Source organism: Scomber scombrus, chromosome 1, assembly GCF_963691925.1.
Source record: "Scomber scombrus chromosome 1, fScoSco1.1, whole genome shotgun sequence".
NCBI classification, from domain to species: Eukaryota; Metazoa; Chordata; class Actinopteri; order Scombriformes; family Scombridae; genus Scomber; species Scomber scombrus.
The window spans coordinates 16,943,815-16,960,643 of record NC_084970.1 but is presented as its reverse complement, the minus strand read 5'-3'; the positions used below and the strand labels follow the sequence as shown (position 1 = coordinate 16,960,643).

Genomic DNA, 16,829 nt, shown 5'->3' with positions numbered 1-16,829 from the left:
ATCATTTCAAATGTCCCTCTTACCCCACACCCTTGCATCACCATTTATTTGTAAGTTGAATTAGGGGTCACTCATGTTCACTGGAATCCTAGATTAATATTCCAGATGGTTATGACAGGAACTGGCTAACACTCTGCACCTCACTTCATTGTCCCTGGTCTTCTATCTCAAATGTGCAGTGGATGTTTAATGCTCTATAGAAATCAGTACATGATATCATAAGATGAATGAAATCACTCGGTAAAATTAGTTAATTGGTGGGAAATGTATCGTTGTCCACCATATCACAGTCTAAATGACAAAGCTGTCCAGCTGGCCATTAATTCAAGAGTAAAGAGAGTTCTGAATGTACAGATATCACAAAAGTTACTTTTTATTTTCGCTCCTGTCCTCTGGAGTGTAAGAACCATTGTACAATATAATTTTAAAAATATCCACATAGACAGTAAAGAAAAACAGAGATTACGAGGAGACAAGCTGGGGATCCTTCATAAAGAAATAATCATGTCATATAATATCCAGAAAATATTTTTTTATAAGTATGATGATGAACATGTCCAGCTCATATACTGTACACAATCTGCATTTCAAGATTTTCAGTATGATTCCCTATCACTTCGTAATCTTAATGACTGTTCACAACTTTTAAATCATATTTTAGTGACTTTTGTAGTACATAATACTAACAATGGGAGGTGCAATTTGTTGTCAGTTTTCAAGATTGGTGGGATCGTCTTATGAATCAACCATAATTAAATCCACCCAAATGTAGCATGTTTTACAAGGCACTGATTTGTAACAAACTGTCACTGTTTTAAGCTTTTAATGAAGGGAGTAACCCAGGAGCTGATCAAACAAATATTATAATGTTAAAAGATCCACAGCAGCTGTCTTGAGTTTATAAGCATATTTCACTGCATTCCTGTGTAGTTTCACGTTGAGTTAAGCTTGAGTTAAGGTCAAAACCTCGATCTCTTAAGTACTGGAGCACACACACACACACACACACAAACACAAACACACACACACACTGAACTCCCTCTCTCCGCTACTAATAAATAATTATCCGCTTGTGTGATGTGGCAGTGTTCCAAGGCCACGCAGTATGTATGAGTTGCTTTTAGCCAAACAGTGCTATTTCCAAATTGGGAGAATTCATTCCACATTTTCTACATGTTGTTCTGAATAATAAATGTGTGTGCTAAATAATTGTTTTTAACCAGTCAGCATATCCCAGTGTTTTTTTAAACTAGCAATTTTTAAACTTTGATCCAATATAATGAAAAAAAAATCACTTTTTTTTATTCTTGTGACTCATCTACTTTTTCCTATTTTGTTGATATTGTTGCCTCATCCAGTTAACTTATTTTGAAAGTCTGGTACATTTCAGAAAACACGAGTCAGAAGAGTCAGAAATAATGATTAATGTCAGCTGTGGTCAATAGTTTATGGAATACAAAACCTCTCAGTTTTGCTTTCTTTTTAAAAAATCTTTTTTTGCAAAGCTTTGAACGTATGTAATTTTTACTGAATTGTACATGTTCAGATATCCAGAATTTTCTTTGATGTACAAACACTGGAAGTTAAATATCAAAATGTTCCAAATATATGGACCATAAGAAACAATTTGTGCGAACACACGTAGACATCAGCATGATGAGGACAATTGCTTGTTTATTTACTAAAAGTCAAAAAGCTGTTCCATTCTTTAAACCCTTACTTCAGTGCTGCTCTTCATTTTCAGAGAAGTTAAGAAACATTTCTTACTTGCAGGCATTCTCACACGCTAACACAAACATTCATTATGAGCAACACTTGAACTTGGACACAGGATAAGAAGAAACACCCGCTCATGCAAATATGTCCTTAGTCAGAATCTACTCAGAAGTGCAGTGTGTGTTGGCTGGGGCAAGGCAAGAGAGTCATCTTCCTCTCAGACATGCTCGCTCCTCCCCCTGTCCAATGAGTTTCGCAGTATTTGAGCCTTCAGGAGACTAAGGAAAGCCAGACATTATTGAGACAGAAGGACAAGGCACTGTTACCTTCACAGACTCCCACTCCAACCCCGCTGCAGATACTCAAGGAGATTTGGCACCCAGATTTTGGTTATCAAGACATCATTAATTTATTTCTTATTATTGACTTAATCCCTGGAGGTGGGAAAGATGGCTTCTTAGTGTACTGTGGCTGCTGATATTTGTATTTGCTGGAGAGTGTGCCTATTACTGTGTGACTTTTTTAATCTGCCAGCTGATTCTTCTACTGGAGTACCTTCACGTCTTCGGACTTTCTCAATCTGCAACCCAATGCTGACTGAACCGTGTGGAGCCATGTCAATGGGGTCAGATGTTCGAGATCTGACTCTCTTACCTCCAGGACCCCCAGTGCCCTCCCTACCAGGAGCTGGTGGTGGCTGCGGAATGTCTGTTGGCAGCGGCCAGTGGACTCAACTGCTGGACCTCCATCCTGGCTCTCCCTACAGCTCCCTGCCCTCCCACCACTCCCTCATCAAGCAGGAACCGGGTTGGGGGACCACTGACCCTATAGAGGACCCTCACTGTGGACTTGGGGCATTCACAGTGCACTTCTCAGGCCAATTTACAGGCTCAGGCCCCTGTCGGGTCGGGGCCTTTGGAGAACCAACTGCAGGGGTTTTTCCCAATGGAACCTACCTGCCTGGCTGTGTGGACAGCCCCCCTGCACCCAGGAACCAGGGTAAGCATGCACATCCCAAGTCTCATCTCACTCACCTCAACTCTGTCTTCTCTTATCAGTTTAATATTATGCAAGTGTAAAATGAGAAGCTGTCATTTCTTACACCCCAATCAATAAAGTCCAGGTTTTATTAGAAGTCAGAGTCTTTTCTAAATTTCTGCATGACATGTGCTCATGATGTATATGTACATGTTTAGGATCTGTCAACAGTGTTTTGTCTGAACAGGATGTTTTGTGCTCTAACGGGTCACTCTGTCCCTTGTCAGGAATAGGACAACTTTCTGGTAGCACTCTGGCATAGATTGGTTACACTTCCTTTACAGTGATGTTTACAAAGCTGTTCAGCACAAAATGAACAGATTCAGTTAGCAGCATAATATCAACAACTGTTATGGCATCAGCTTAAATTACTCATTGCGCTGAATTGATAATTAAGAACAGATAATAAGGTAGATTATTTATTTTCACACCAGGCCTTAACACTGTCTCTGTCATTCTTTTTTGTCAAATGCAATAAACCTTCAAATGGTTATAATATTGCATTTACTTAAACTTCAAATTCACCCACTTAATTAGAGTTAATTAAATAAAATAAGTACTCTACGAGTACACACAAAACCTGAAAGCCCACTCAGGTTGCAGCTGATTGTGAATAAGTTACTTTGAGCAGAGGTTTGATCTTAGTGGCATATACAAATTTAGCATATTACATGGAAAGTTTTTTTAAAACATGTGTTTTTACTGTTGTTAGGATAATGACCACATGACCACAATTGCCGTGCCAAGCAGCCTCCTCAGCTAGAATGAGAGAAAAAACAAAAAGAAGAATTCAGAAGGATTTCCTCAGAAGAGTCTCTCATACAGCAAGTGAGATCTGGCTGCTCGCCCTGTGAAAAAATAGAACACATGAATCATAAGTTTGCCTTATTTCTTCCATTGATACATTTGTGATTGGTTGATTAATCATAGTGGACTTGTCACATTTAATTTGTTATTTATCTGGAACCTTAATCCAAAATCAAACTTAATTTTCTTCCTTCCTGGGTAGCGTTAACATAGATATGATGTCTGTACCTTTACTGTAAACAAAGCTTGTGCCAGTTGCCTGTTGGGGCTCATTACTCAGGTCAGAGGTTTAAACCTGTGTGTGTGTCTGGTGATGTGACTGTTAGAGACAGCATGCAGTGAGCCTTATTTGCTTTGTGGAAACTAGTTTTTGATGAAGTGATAAAATGCTCAACAGGCTACACAGATTTAAGTAAGAGTTTGTGAGTCATTTTTCTCAGAAGCTTTTCAACATCCCTCTTTGGTATGACGCAGTATATAGCAGCCTGAATACTGTATGTGTACGTGCAATAAATGTTGCAAACCCATTGCATAAGTGCGTATGATCATTTAGTTTTTACAAACCTTTCTCAAATATAACATTTGGCTTTAACATGCTGTGCTGTCCTAATGAATAGCGCTCAAATAACTAGTTATACAAGTGTTGAGTCGCTGTTACAATTTTTTTCAGTGTTCTAACTGTAATTTAGTTAGCATACATGCAATTCATTACTCCTCAACCTTTTTTTCAGAGAAAAATCTACAGTAGCTCATCACATCTGTCTGTGCCAGATTTCTTTTTTCCACCTGCCATAAATATTGCAACCACAAGGCCAAAGATAAATGGGGGGAAAAAAGAATATGTTACAAGGAAAGAGGATTTAGTAGTTTGATGAATGTCTCTCTGTGGTAACCCTGCCAGGGACTAAGAGCTACTACCAGCAGGATTCAGATAACTGATCAAATACTGGAGACTTTCAGAATGTTACAGACATTTGCGAGACAGTAATCTAATGACTTGACCAGGCAAATAAAATCATTTTAACTTTCCATTGCTTCTCTTTTTTGTTTTCTCTCAGGTTATGGAGCCGTGGGTTTTGACAGCAACCCCAGTTACGGTCACACTCCATCTCACCACAACCCTCAGCTCTCCAGTCTGTCCTTCAAACACGAAGACACACAGTCACCACTAAACAACATAGGTAACTGCCTGCATCCTGGCGTCTTCTCACTAAATTGACTCAGAGACTGGAAGACTGTCATGTCAAAGCAAGGTTATATAAAGTAACCCGTCATTTTTCATATCACAAGAAAATCACTCTCACCCACTTTCCTTCATCTCTCTCTCCATCTCTGTCTGGGCCGTCCAAACGCAGCCATGTACGCAAGCATACATAAACACACTCTTCCTCTCGCTCTTTAAACATATGGTTAATGACTCTGGAAATGACAACTTGAGGAAACAGCTTTATGTGACTCTGCTGGAATGTCAAAAACTATCTGGGGACTAATATACTATGTGAACCTGAAAAGGACCACTGTTTCTGATTGACCCGTTCTTTCTTTGAAAAGAGGAGCTGTGCGTCTACCTCTTAAATGAAGCTGTAATAATATTATAAGTATATTTTTATAAGTGTACATGAGAGACAGAGCATACAATGAGAATATAAACAGCTGCTGGAGAATGGAAAGCATGCAGCTTGAGCTTTGATAACATTTATATTTTGTTATATGCAGTTGACCAGCAGTACCCGGCTCCTCCTCCCATGTTTGGTTGTCACAATCCTTCAGAAACCTGTCCGAGCAGCCAAGCTCTGCTGCTGAGAAACTACAACAGGTACAATTATTTGTCCCTGCATGCATTTATTATTACTGTATTTGACTCCTGCTGCCTTGAGTCCCCTTTTGGAACAACCCCACTCTTCCCAAAAGTTTTCAGACTCCTCACTCATTGATTAATGTCAGGTTCTTTCCACTAACACCACATGCAGCTCACTCACTTGCTAGTAATTTTTAGAAGTGTGAACTCTCTCTGATCCTATGTTAAGCCCTGTGTCTGCCTCTGCACCGCCTGGATTGTGAATACTAATTTGTTCTGAGGTTAAGTGCTGCCCACTGCTGCTCTGCAGGCCAAAACAAACACTAAGTGATCTACTACTGATGTGTCTGCGCGTCCACCCTGCGGAAAAATGAGGAGAAAAGTAAAAAAGACAAGCTCAGTGAAAGTGAGAATTTAGTGGGGGGTGGGGGGTGCGGGTTAGTTAAAGGCTGAGAATCTGCTTTTTTAATCTCTGAATGTGTTTCCAACTTGTTTTCATTTGGATGCATAACATCTCTAAGGGTAAATTAGGATGAAATTCTTTAAATGCCACCCTGCAATGTTATTAGAGAAAAGGAACATGTGCAACCCAAATACTGGAACAGCAGCTGATAACACAAGGGAAGACTTCACTGTTGTTAGAGCTCATGGCATGAACTGGAAACCCTCAAACAAACACAGAGACATGCACATGCACACACACAGTGTATATATGTCCGATATCAGTGAGTCTTTCCACAGTGTACCATAGTTCAGAGCTGATTAGCGAGCCATCGCGATGCTTCCCTCAAGGACTTCTCAAGGAATGCTGTCCAGAATTCCCCCGAAACTGTTTCCCGCCTCAATGATACTGAGGACAGGGTGATGTCATGCAATGGTCCATGGTGTACTAGGCACGGAGGCACTCACCCCCGCAGAGTGCACAATCGCATCTCCCAGTGTGTGTGTTTCTGCGCTATAGGTGTGTGTGTGTGTGTGTGTGTGTGTGTGTGTGTGTGTGTGTGTGTGTGTGTGTGTGTGTGTGTGTGTGTGTGTGTGTGTGTGTGTGTGTGCACAAGCGTGATGTGCCAAGGTAAAGAATGGCTCAGAGCCCATGTTTCTTAATGAAGCCAGCGAGGAGAGTGGTGGGTGGAGAGGATGTGCTAATAAATGAACCATTTGGAGTTCCCCCTGAATGAAATGTCTTTATAAGCCATACAAGGGCAGAAAAGTAGCAGGAAGAATGCACAGTATCATACATTTTGCCGTGTTTTCGAATTTCAGGATGAATAAAGTAAGAAAGATTAAACAAAAACATATTTTCTCTATCTTTCTCAGAGCTAATCCTGTTCATTAATCTTTTAATGTATGGTAACACATTGCCATACATTACAAGTAATTTAAGGTCTTAACATATATTGTAAAAAAATTAATCCACAGATTAAAAAAAATAGAAGTAAATCCAATATTTTAACAGAAATATTGGTGCTCATGACTGTGCTGTATTTTTTACTCAGTGATAACCTGTACCAAATGGCATCTCAGCTGGAGTGCGTAACATGGAACCAAATGAACAGTCTTGCATCTTCCATGAAGAGGTGAGCTTTAAAAAAACAAAAACAATCCTTGAGTCTTAACCGGCTTTTGTGATGGTGCAGAATAGGAGGAAGAGGAGGATTTGACCAGATGGCTGTTGGCCCACTGCCTACGGAAGTCAGATAGTGGAGAAAAACATAATAATGTGTGATTGTGGGCAGTCTTGTATTTCTATATGCTTTAAATACTTATTTAAGCTTTTGCGAAAATAGATCTGACAAATCTATCAAAACCTTTGCTATGCTGAAGCTGTTAATTCTGCACCAAACATTTTCACTGTTTGTGTATTAATTATTTTCATTTTGCTCCTGCCCAGCAGTGGCCATGCAACTAACTATGACACTGAACCCATAGCACCGCCTCCACCCATGCTCGTCAGTGCCCAGTACCACATACATGCACACAGTGTCTTCAGAGGACTTCAGGTCAGTCAAACAAAACATATGCATGCTCACACAGATGCAAATAAATGTACAGACTACAGTAAATGAATATACAATATGAACATCTCAAATAGTAAGCTCTCTCTCTATTCTGACTTCTCTTTCTCAAAGGATGTTAGACGGGTACCTGGTATTCCTCCTCCGGTTGTGAGGTCATCAGACGCCAATGAGAAGCGTCCATTTGTGTGTGCTTATCCTGGCTGCAGCAAGAGATACTTCAAACTTTCACATCTGCAGATGCACGGCCGCAAACACACAGGTGAGATATGATTACTCACTCAGGCTTAAAAATGCTTCTGTTGATAAATAAATACATTACAATACACATAAACATATTGAATATATGTTTATGTGTGTGAGAGCAGCTGATCACGATAAAGTTGCATCTATCTATCTATCTATCTATCTATCTATCTATCTATTAGATTCATACAGACTGTTGAAGTTAAGTATGAAATGCACAACATTAGGGTGGTGGTATTAAAATGGGAGAGACAAATGTTTTTATTAAATCTGATAAAGTTTGTGTATGCTCAGTCGACTTTCCCAAGATTAATAACATAAATGCTCATAACAACATCATCGATAAAAGGCAAAACTAGCCTGATGTTGGCATTTTGATGGTGCATAAAGGAAGAGAGAGATATGAATATGCAATATTGGGGGTATATCTGGTACCAATTATCTAAACAGCTTGGAATTTGTTTAACCATGATGATGATAATGTTGATAATGATGATGATTTGGGGACTTATGTTGCAGGAGAGAAGCCTTATCAATGTGATTTCACAGACTGCGGCCGCAGATTTTCTCGCTCAGATCAGTTGAAGAGACACCAGCGCAGACACACAGGTACTGTACACTGCTGTATGAGTTCCCTTTCTCACTTCTCCTTTTACTGCACTTCAAATTGTACAATATACAACTTAAGAAACTATCTCTAACAACAAATTAATGTTTACTGCGTTGCTGTTAACATATAGTGTGTCAAAAGTGGGCAACATCTTTATTTTCCCTAAATATATAAGCCAACATGGAAAACAAGTATGTTAAATGAGAGAGACTCAAAGATGTGTTGAAACTTCGAAATCTACCCCTAAACATGTCATTTGTAATGCTTTCAGTCTCAAATGGTGATTGCACAATCCAATCCAGTAAATTGAAACTTTTGACCTTGGCCTCACCCTATTCTTCTTATTTCTGTTTCTGTCCAACCATTTAACACTATACATAGGAGTGAAGCCCTTTCAGTGCGAGACATGTCAGAGAAAGTTTTCACGGTCAGACCACCTTAAGACGCACACTCGGACTCATACAGGTAAAACAAGTGCGTATACCTTTATTTTCTACCTCTGCATTCTTCTCCCAGTGAGATACTCTTTTAAAGATGGCCCCTCTGATGTTGATTCATGCACAGCAAGTCATTCCAAGAGTTGAATTCACTCTAAAGCAATGATTTTCCTCCGTTTTTCCTTGTTCGTCCCCTCTTTGTCAGGTGAGAAGCCCTTTACCTGCCGCTGGTCCAACTGTCAGAAGAAGTTTGCCCGCTCTGACGAGCTGGTGCGCCACCACAGCATGCACCAGAGGAACCTGACCAAGCTGCAGCCTGCCATCTGAGCAGGGAAAGGAGGAGGAGGACGACAAAGAGGAAGGTGACAATATGTTGTGCCAGCTAGTAGAGAAAGACACTTGGAGCCTGGTCATGGGTTATGGTGCCATGCCAGACTTGCGGTGGTGGTGAGCACAGCTGATGCCTCCCTCAGCCACGAGACTTCGGGAGAACAGACTCACTGATGATCCACAAGATCTTCAAGATGCACCTCAACTAGCACTCATTTTGTTTATTGGACTTTGAAAGGGTAAAATAGCACAGTCTTTCTGAGCCAAGAAGAAGCATTTAATATGAGATGAGGAAAATGTTGATTCACTTTTTTTGATACTTTAATACACTTGCACTGGCTTCTTGTTTTATTGCTAAAATTGTGTCACCTTGAAAATGTGCTGGACCATGTAAACTGGATTTAGGTAATGGACAATGTGTCACTTTTTGTCCATGAATTTGAACACATATTTTTCACATATTATTTTTTATTTTTTGCTTTGGGCAATTTGAACATCTTTATATTCTTGATGATGATACTCACCTAATAACGTTGTATATATGTGGTGTATTTGCTTACTTTTATAGACATTACTTTTGTATTTTGTATGTTTTGTAAATGTATAAAAATGATCCACATCGTCAAGGGTACGAGTGAGTGCTTGTGTGTGCGTGTGTGTGTGTGTGTGTGTGTGTGTGTGTGTGTGTGTGTGTGTGTGTGTGTGTGTGTGTGTGTGTGTGTGTGTGTGTGTGTGTGTTATGTGGTAGAGAGAGTGTTGGTGTTGTCAGGTTAAGAGGCCACCTATGAGTGCTGATGGTGGGGGCGTGACAGACAGTAAAACAGCACCCCACTGTGACTCTGACAGGGTGCAGGTCTCACCCCCCTAAATTTCTAACACACATCTTCATAACTAGGAACATCTGGAGCCCAATAAATCTCATTAGAAAAGACACATACCTCAGTGTCAGCTGGCTGTACTTTGTGGATTGCCCCCTTCTGTATGCGCTGGGCCCCAACATGCACACACACACACACACACACACGCACACACACACACACACACACGCACGCACGCACGCACGCACGCACGCACGCACGCACACACACTTCAAGTCCCTATTGGAGCTTGGAGTTATGAGAAGCATTTTACATCCTGGAGCCACATGATGGCAGTATAAGTCTTTTCAGTCAAACAAATGGGACTTGAACAAGTGCTGGTGTATGACAGCCAATTGTGATAGCCAAAATGCTGCTTATAATTTTACAACTCCATCTTTAAATACTCTTTGTCCACTTCAGTGTTGCCCTCAGTGATACAGAGTGTTCACAATAAATATGGTAATATCAACCAAAGTGAGAATCAGGAAGGCACATTCAGAGTATGCCCTGGCCCATCAAATATACATGATGTAGAAGGAGTTGTGTGTCAGCTTGTGTGCAAGTCTATAAGAAAAAGGATAATTCAGCTACAGCAGGTATGTTAATAAAATATGAGTCAATGTGGGCACAGAGCTGTTGCACGGCTTTGTGGGCTAATGATGTCACATACCTGGGAAAGCAATGTAAACACGCACATACAAGCATGGTATATTTAGCTGTTGGCTACATGTTCACACATGGAAACCCTAGTACACATTTACTGAAGGCATTCACTCATACTCACCACATATATACAATATGTGCCCCCACATCTGCACCACTTGTTCCATTTCCACAGCAAACCTTGACACTTGCCAAACCAACATGAAGACTAAAATGCCTTTCTCCTGTTTCAGGGTCACAGATTGCTCATTTGAAGTGGTGATTCGGGTTGTTTTCCAATCCACATAATGGCTGTGAGGTAGTATCTCTGTGATGTTCTGCTTCTTAATCCAATGCACTTTGATTAAGAAGTGCTTCCCTTTGTTCTCTCTCTGCAGGGGCGCTGGGAAGCGGAGGAAGATCAGAAGGACAGTGGAGTAGAACATTTTACTCACTCCAGTTCACTCTTAACTGGAGACTGCCAAGGCTGTGGAAAGAGCATAAGGAACTCATGCTTTAAACGTCCTCAATCATTATCACCATCATTATCACACACACTCAAAGAGACACTGACCTCAAACCTTACATTGATCTGCTGGATCTTCATTCCTTGGAAGTAGAACTGATTGAGAAAGTTTCTGATTGGAGATGGGCTGGAAGGAAGTGTAATATCTGATAACACAACCAATTTCTGTACTCCCTCCCATTCTGCCAAATGTTACCGCCAATCTGAATACTTGAACACACACACACACACACACACACACACACACACACACACACACACACACACACACACACACACACACACACGCACACACACACACACACACACACACACACACACACACAAACTTGCATGCACACACGCCACCAGATGCCCCCTCATCTGTAAAGCTGGCTGTTAGCCTTTAAGGGGTGTCAGCGTGGGTAATCTCAGGTGACGTACACCTGGTAATGCACAGCCCAAGACATCTGTAGGACAGCAGGCCTGCTAGCTTCACAGCCCCCATATCCACGTGCAAGCTACTCCCAAAATATGTTTCGTTTTGAATGCAAGTGTGATATAACGTCACTGTCACAATCAAAGCCCGGAATTAAGCACAGTCCATCCCACATATCCAAGTTCCAACCTTGACTTTCTACATGTTCTGAGATGTTGAAAACAGTTGGCTGTCTATACCATCAATTCACGTTTACTTGATACTCTGATAAGGAGAAATTATTTTTCAATATGTCATTCAGTAAAGTCCCAGGTGTAGCCAACATCAGCATCTAGCTCCTGCTGTGATTGTTTGGGCCAAAAAGACATTATTTGACCTCTGGGAACTGTAAAGGTCAATGCACATGTAGTGCACAGAGGCCTCTATGAGCCCCAAGGGATTGTTAACAAGGTCAAGGCCCCAGAGAGGAAACTTAACGGGGTTAGGAGGAGGCCTGCGTGCAAAAACCATGTTGCACCAACAGGAGGCGCTGTCAGGGACTGTTTGCCTGTTAAGTGAAGCATGTTCTTAGTTGTATTCCCAGACAGCCCCCCCCCCACCCCCCTCAGGCTAGCTCTCTTGTGGAGAGCTGCTGCTCCGCAGTCTGAGGGGGCCTAGGGGTTCTTGGGGGTATTCCCTGTGGTATAGCAGGGAGCCTGAGGGGCTCCGGTGTGTAGGAGCTTTGGGAATGCAGAGGCCTTGGGGGCCTGGAGCTCAGATGGAGCCTAGAGGGTAAACTTTCCCACTCAGGGAGCAGAGAGGGAGCAGATACAGAAAGACAGAGAGGGTAAAACACCTTGAGAGGAGTCTGTCAGATATGCAGGCAGCAGTCGGGAGCATCCCATGAGGGTACACAGGCACAGAAACACAAACACACACAAATGTATACTCTAAGCCAATATGTGGGCCAGCCAATAGAGGTAGAAATGGCTTTTTAGTTCTCCTTTCCCATCCATTCTTTCATCTTCTATTTCTCCCTCCTGCTGTCTCCTCCATTCCACTGGAAGATGTTAACTTCTAACAGGATTAGATGAGTCCCCATCATGTGAGATACAAGATCACAAATCAAACAAGGCCCCCTGGGGAACAGCGGAATGGGAGGGATGAAACAAGGTCTAGTCTCCCCTCTACTCCCCTCCATCCCAGAGGTATCCAGATGCTGGGACATAGGGAGAAAGGACCAGAGAAAAGAGGGAGACAAATGTTGACAAATGGAGCGAGAGAGGCGTTTTGTCCAAAGATATCAGTCTCACTGGGATAGCGTGGTCTCCACCCTCACTGTCATGAACTCCAAAACACCACTACTGTGGGGCACTTTGCCCATCTTTTAATTAAAACTTGAAAAGTTTTTCCTTCTGCATATATCATAAAAGATATGCAGCGGTCTGTCAGAATGAGTTGGTGACTAGAGCAGCAAAGCAGCCATGTAAAAGCTGTTTGAAACTGATTTTGAGTCATCCTGACCCCAGCCTAAAAGGCCTCCATTACTCCATAGGCAGTTACAATTAGTTACCAACTCACTAGGTTTATGGTTCCTAAATTGAAATATATTGCTCTTTAAAGCCCTCTCTCTAATTGTGTAGTCATTAATGGCCGATTCCTTATCTACACCACGTTGATAGGCACATAAAAACTCATGATGATAGACCAGCATAAGTGCAGTTGTTAAAAAGAAAAGAGGTTGCCTGGATACAGTAAGTTCTGCATTGTCACCACTAGGAGGAGTAGAGTCCTGTGATGGGAAAGAGATGGGATAACCATATCCTCTGGGATGACATGAAAGATTGATGGATTCCTTCAAGCTTCATTGTCCATAAGTAGAAACATGCAAGCCACTGAATTAGCCTACATTCACATGACACGCACATACAGTCATACAACTTGCACATAGACAGAACAAATCTAAGTTCACTCAATGTCGTTCACCCCCCTTCAAGAGGATTTTGACCTAAAAGTGTCCCTAAATTCATATTGACTTGTAACTGTTATTTTACATTTTCCACAAATATTAATTTCCTACACTAAATTCTGCTATACCACACACTGCCAGGAATAAAGATGTTGTGGAGAAATCCTGAATATTGTATTTTTTTGGGTCATATTTAAACATAATGAGAATTGAAATACTGGCCTATTATAGTCCTCAGTGGAAGGTGCATCGCTCTGCTTCATATGTATGATGTGCACACACTGGGCTTTATTCCTTTAGTTAAGATCATGTCCTAATGAATATACAGCTTACAGTTAGTTTTAACATATTTGTATATAACTACTTGCATACTGATAAGTTGTATATAACCACCCATAACAATGATGACAATGATAACAAATTACAATGCTATTATTCTAAATGTTATGTACCATAGAGAAACAAAACTCTCTTTTTCTGTGAGTTCATGCAGTTATGTATTTGTCTAGATCACAGCAATTTCAACTATAATTTGACCTCCAACGAGAAGAGAAAGGGAAAGCCTATCTTTTGTATAAAGGTCCCATTCAGCCATATAAATCTAAAATGTTTTTCTTAAACAGCTCGATAATGAACAGAGATAGTACTCTTTTCTTTGCTATTGTGCATCTTATTATATAATGGGCAGAAATCCTGTTATGAAAGCCTGAGCACAGGATGGGTCAGATGTCCCAAAGATCATTACAAACAACACCCTGGGCTATCCCCAGGGTGGAAGGAACAAACACAAGAGATAAAAGACAAGGATGAGGGAGCGCAGAGATATTCAGATTAAAATAGGGCATCATGATGATAGAGTCAGAATGGAGCAGGAGGAGGAGTTGGGGGTGGGGGGGTGCCTTGTGTAGTTATGCAGCAGTTTAATTTTGGCTTTGCTGCTGTTAATTTCTGATATGGAAATGGCAGACTCCTATTAAAAAAGCTATTTAAAAGGAGATCGTTGGTGGACAAGACTAAATGAAAATGATCCTGGATGGGGAGGCTCATGGTCTTAGACATTAATATGCTACACTTTATGACCCTCCTCTCTCACCCTGCTCTCACCCAGAGGGCTCATTACTATCAGTGGAGGGGGTGATCCACGCAGACGCTCATATGAGAGCCGTCTGAAGGCATCACTGTACACACACTCCCCCAGTGTGAATGATTAGGAACCCATCATAAAGAGGAGGGGTAGGCTAAACATGACCGCAAGGCAATCTTCAGAGAGAGTCCATTTGGTTCTTTTACATCTCTGTGCACCGCTTAATACTCATCCACCTTCGCTCACACATTGGCCACAGACACACAGATGCACACTGACACATGACAAACCTCATATGCTATTTGGAGGAAGTATATTGAGCTACTTAGTGTTTTAGGTCTCCCAATTATTCAAATGTATGATGCAGGACTGACCCCACACTCTTCAGCGAGGCAACACTGCAACCATTAGATTATCTAATGGGTTTTTATTAGGACCCAAAAATAACCAAAAGCTTCAGATGCCACTACAGGCAACACCTCCACTTTGAATGTTCCTCAAATCTGGTGCATTTTGTCAGATGAACAAAAAATTAATTCATCTGAAAATAAATCTATATTCTTGGATGCTGTTGTGCAAGTGGAGCTGCGCCAGATTTTTGAAAACCGTTCCTACAAAATTCGTTATGAAATAATCATTGTTTTTGTCAAGTCACGCTCTTATTCAAACATCAAAAGTCAAAGTAATTCAAATAAAAGTAAAATATTAAACAAGTCTTGAATATTTGAAAAATAGATTTCCAGACATTTTTGCTTCTGCAGTCATGGTCTGAGGGTGTTTGAAGAAGGTCCTACATTACAACAGAATAACACAGCCCACACATACATCGCCCTGTCCCTTGTTCCTAATGAGCTTTATCGCATTGGTCCCGCTTGACTTGTCTTGCTAACTGGCACACATATATCCATATGTTCCACATGAGCAGGCAGAGGGGACAGGCTGGGTGGCAGAGCTGCTTTCTCAGTTACATCTGAGAGTTTTACTGCAACAGCCAGCAGCAACGGCAAGTCAGTTCAACTCCATCTGTATTGTGAAGTGGGCCTGAGTGTGTAGACTGCAATTAGTCACGAATGGCGTTAAGAGCATCCGCTTGTTCCTGATGTTCAGTGAGTCAAAAAGTCAAATACAGACTTTTTCAATGGCTTACATCTAAGACAGCTACAGTACCTGAGCTATAGTATGTCCATGTGAAGCTTTAAGCACTATAGCAAACATATAAGAACTCATAGCAAGTGTTAGTAGAATCTATAAAGTTGGCAAAAAGGAAGACTGACAAAGAACTACTTATTGTCTTAAATAAAACAGTCCTTTGCCAGTGAGCAGAGGTAGACTGAGTGTGAGTAGTAAGAGCAGGAGCTTAACAGGGAAAATTGAAGAAACTAGTTAAATGTGTATCAGTCTAGATAGTTGCAAGGGTATTAAAAGTATTATGTGTTGGAGGCTGGAATCTCACTGCTGCAGGCCATGAATGAACAAATGAGTGTTTGTTGGTGCTACACTTGTTCCCCTGGATTCACCCAGACAACACTGTCACCCCAGCTGCCCCCTCTGCCTCTCCCACACTTCCCATCTGGGCAGGGAGGAGGGGACTGGAAATTCACACCTCTCTCTTCTGTTCTAATATGTCCCTATAGTCCACCAGGCCAATTTGGGAACTCAACTGAAGAACTGGACATGTGGCTGTCATCTATTCTTGAGAATGGTTGTCCCTTCATCATCATGGATGACCTTAACATCCATTTTTGACAAACTGCAAGATGCTGAGTTCCTCTCCCTCCTAACCTCATTTAACCTGGAGCTTCTCCTAACCCCATCCACTCACAAGGCAGGCAATAAGCTTGACCTTATCTTGACACATATCCCTGAAAACACCCTAGTTGCTACACTACACACATATGATCACTTCTTTGTCCAGTTCTCCATGGCCCTTCCTACCCAACCCTCTGTCATCCCCATCTCTCTCTCCCACCCACTTCTCCTTCCTTGTACCTTTCTTCCTTCCTCTTCCTGATCAGTTCTCATTATTACATGATGCCACAGATACACTTGTGCCACCCTTACTACATGGCTCAACACCCTCTGCCCTGTCTTTTCCAGGTCTGCATGTGCTACACACTCCAGTCCCTAGTTGTCTGAGACCCCCACACAGTGAAAAGGGCAGCAGAGAGGATGTGGCACAAAACCAGAGACCCAATCAACCAAAGTCTCATTTTCTTTATCTTCTTCTTCAGAAACCGTCACTACTAGCAAAACAACATACTACCTATACAAGTTTGAATCCACCACAGGCTCACGTACACAGTACAACTACTAGTCCATGTGCTGGCCACCTCATGACTGGACTACCAACATGC

The 16,829-nt window shown here is 41.5% G+C and overlaps 1 protein-coding gene across 3 annotated transcripts; it reads left to right on the top strand.

The window, feature by feature from the left end:
- The first annotated feature begins 2,039 nt into the window (after positions 1 to 2,039).
- Positions 2,040 to 9,662, top strand: wt1b (WT1 transcription factor b). 3 transcript variants are annotated; one of them, XM_062421778.1, is made up of 9 exons: positions 2,040 to 2,715; positions 4,620 to 4,742; positions 5,278 to 5,377; positions 6,856 to 6,936; positions 7,251 to 7,359; positions 7,489 to 7,636; positions 8,140 to 8,229; positions 8,612 to 8,704; positions 8,873 to 9,662. In XM_062421778.1, the coding sequence occupies exons 1-9, from the start codon at positions 2,307 to 2,309 to the stop codon at positions 8,992 to 8,994; spliced, it is 1,275 nt and encodes a 424-aa protein (XP_062277762.1). In that variant the 5' UTR covers positions 2,040 to 2,306; the 3' UTR covers positions 8,995 to 9,662. The 3 variants fall into 3 exon arrangements, with proteins under 3 accessions (XP_062277762.1, XP_062277781.1, XP_062277771.1); XM_062421797.1 differs by lacking the exon at positions 6,856 to 6,936 and having other exon boundaries at positions 7,254 to 7,359; XM_062421787.1 differs by lacking the exon at positions 6,856 to 6,936.
- Positions 9,663 to 16,829: the final 7,167 nt, after the last annotated feature.

What these genes read in the sequence shown, in the direction of transcription:
- wt1b (XM_062421778.1), top strand. Translation starts at nt 2,307, where the DNA reads ATGCTGACTGAACCGTGTGGAGCCATGTCAATGGGGTCAGATGTTCGA. An exon ending in GTCACCACTAAACAACATAG is followed by an intron (nt 4,743 to 5,277) that starts GTAACTGCCTGC and finishes TGTTATATGCAG; the next exon opens with TTGACCAGCAGTACCCGGCT. An exon ending in GACTCATACAGGTAAAACAA is followed by an intron (nt 8,705 to 8,872) that starts GTGCGTATACCT and finishes CCTCTTTGTCAG; the next exon opens with GTGAGAAGCCCTTTACCTGC.